This window comes from Frankliniella occidentalis, unplaced genomic scaffold (genome assembly GCF_000697945.3).
Source record: "Frankliniella occidentalis isolate FOCC.00 unplaced genomic scaffold, Focc_3.1 Scaffold5159, whole genome shotgun sequence".
Taxonomy (NCBI): Eukaryota; Metazoa; Arthropoda; class Insecta; order Thysanoptera; family Thripidae; genus Frankliniella; species Frankliniella occidentalis.
The window spans coordinates 1-1,261 of NW_026272201.1; the positions used below are offsets into that span (position 1 = coordinate 1).

The 1,261-nt window shown below is 57.1% G+C and overlaps 1 protein-coding gene across 1 annotated transcript; it reads right to left on the reverse strand.

The window, feature by feature from the left end:
* Nucleotides 1-92: 92 nt before the first annotated feature.
* On the reverse strand, nucleotides 93-848 carry LOC113211837 (UNC93-like protein; the record flags this gene model as incomplete). Its single annotated transcript, XM_052276956.1, has 1 exon — nucleotides 93-848. A coding segment is annotated over exon 1 (712 nt), but the record flags the coding sequence as incomplete, so codon positions are not given.
* Nucleotides 849-1,261: the final 413 nt, after the last annotated feature.

Sequence of the window (1,261 nt, forward strand, 5' to 3'; positions counted from 1 at the left end):
CAATTTATAGTTAACGGTTGTTCTTAAAAACAAATTTTAGCAAGTTCCCAAATATTTTTTAGAAAGTCTATAGCTCGGATCCTGGGACTAACCTAGAGAAGAGATGAGATTCCCCCAAAGCTCAGCCGTCTGCCAGGCGAGGAAGAAGAAGCCGAAGAAGCGCACGATGATGGCGTCGACGGCCTGGTCGGTGAGCTTGGCGTACACGGCGCCCACCTGGGTGAGGTAGGTGGCTTTGGCCGCCCACATGGGCGCGGCGCCCAGCCCGAGCAGCACGCCGGCGGGCACCAGCGTGTAGAAGCGCGGGTAGAACTGCGCGGCCAGGTACGGCACGTAGCACAGCATGGACACGCACAGCGTCCACTTGACGGTCAGTCTCTTGATGAGCAGCGTCGGCACGAAGATGCACGACAGCACGAGCGCGGCGTAGATGGCCGACAGCGACACGGTGCCCAGCCCGTCCTTGGCGTTGATGCTGCTCTGCAGGTTGGCCGTGCCCTGGAAGGCCGTGAACTGCACCATGAAGGCGAAGCTCACGGCCGCGATGTTCTTGAGGATGCGCCACTTCTCGTTGCGCTTGAGGCGGCACTTGCCGTCCGGGCTCGGGATGGCCTCCTCCTCGGTGGAGCTGAGCGTCGGCGGCGGCTTCTTGGGGTCGGCCAGCGCGTCGCCATCGCCCTTGAAGGCCTCGTTGGTGTAGCCGCCCGTCACGGACACCGTGACCACGTCGTCGTTGTTGTGCTTGGCGTGGCGCTTGGTCGGGCCGTCGCCGGCGTCGTCGCCGGCCGAGTAGGAGAACACCATCCTGGCGGCTGGCGGCTAGGACCTGCAACCAGAGGACACACTACGGTCAGGAGACACTCGACACATTGTTTTTGTGACAGTTTCCACTGATTTGTTTTCGATTTTTTTTCTTCCACCTTTATTTTTGCAAGATTGCGTCCAACGCACTGAAAGTAAGTAAATTAAAGTTTTGTAAGCCGTTTACATTTGTAAAGTTTGCAATGCAGTTTCGTTGGTGAGAAGGCAGCCCAGATAACCTATTTAGGGTGTGATGGAGGATATGGCTGCACACGCTACAAGACATGCTCCAGCTCTTGGAAAGCGCCTCTTCCCTGTGCAAACAAACTTATGGCGAAACTGTGAAAAGGAAAAAAATATCATCGCGCGTGGTGGTCGGTCGTCGCTCGGTCAGGTCAGTGAAGCCTGCACTCCCGCATATGGTGCAATGATGACTGCATGCCGTGTTCCCCGCGAGGGT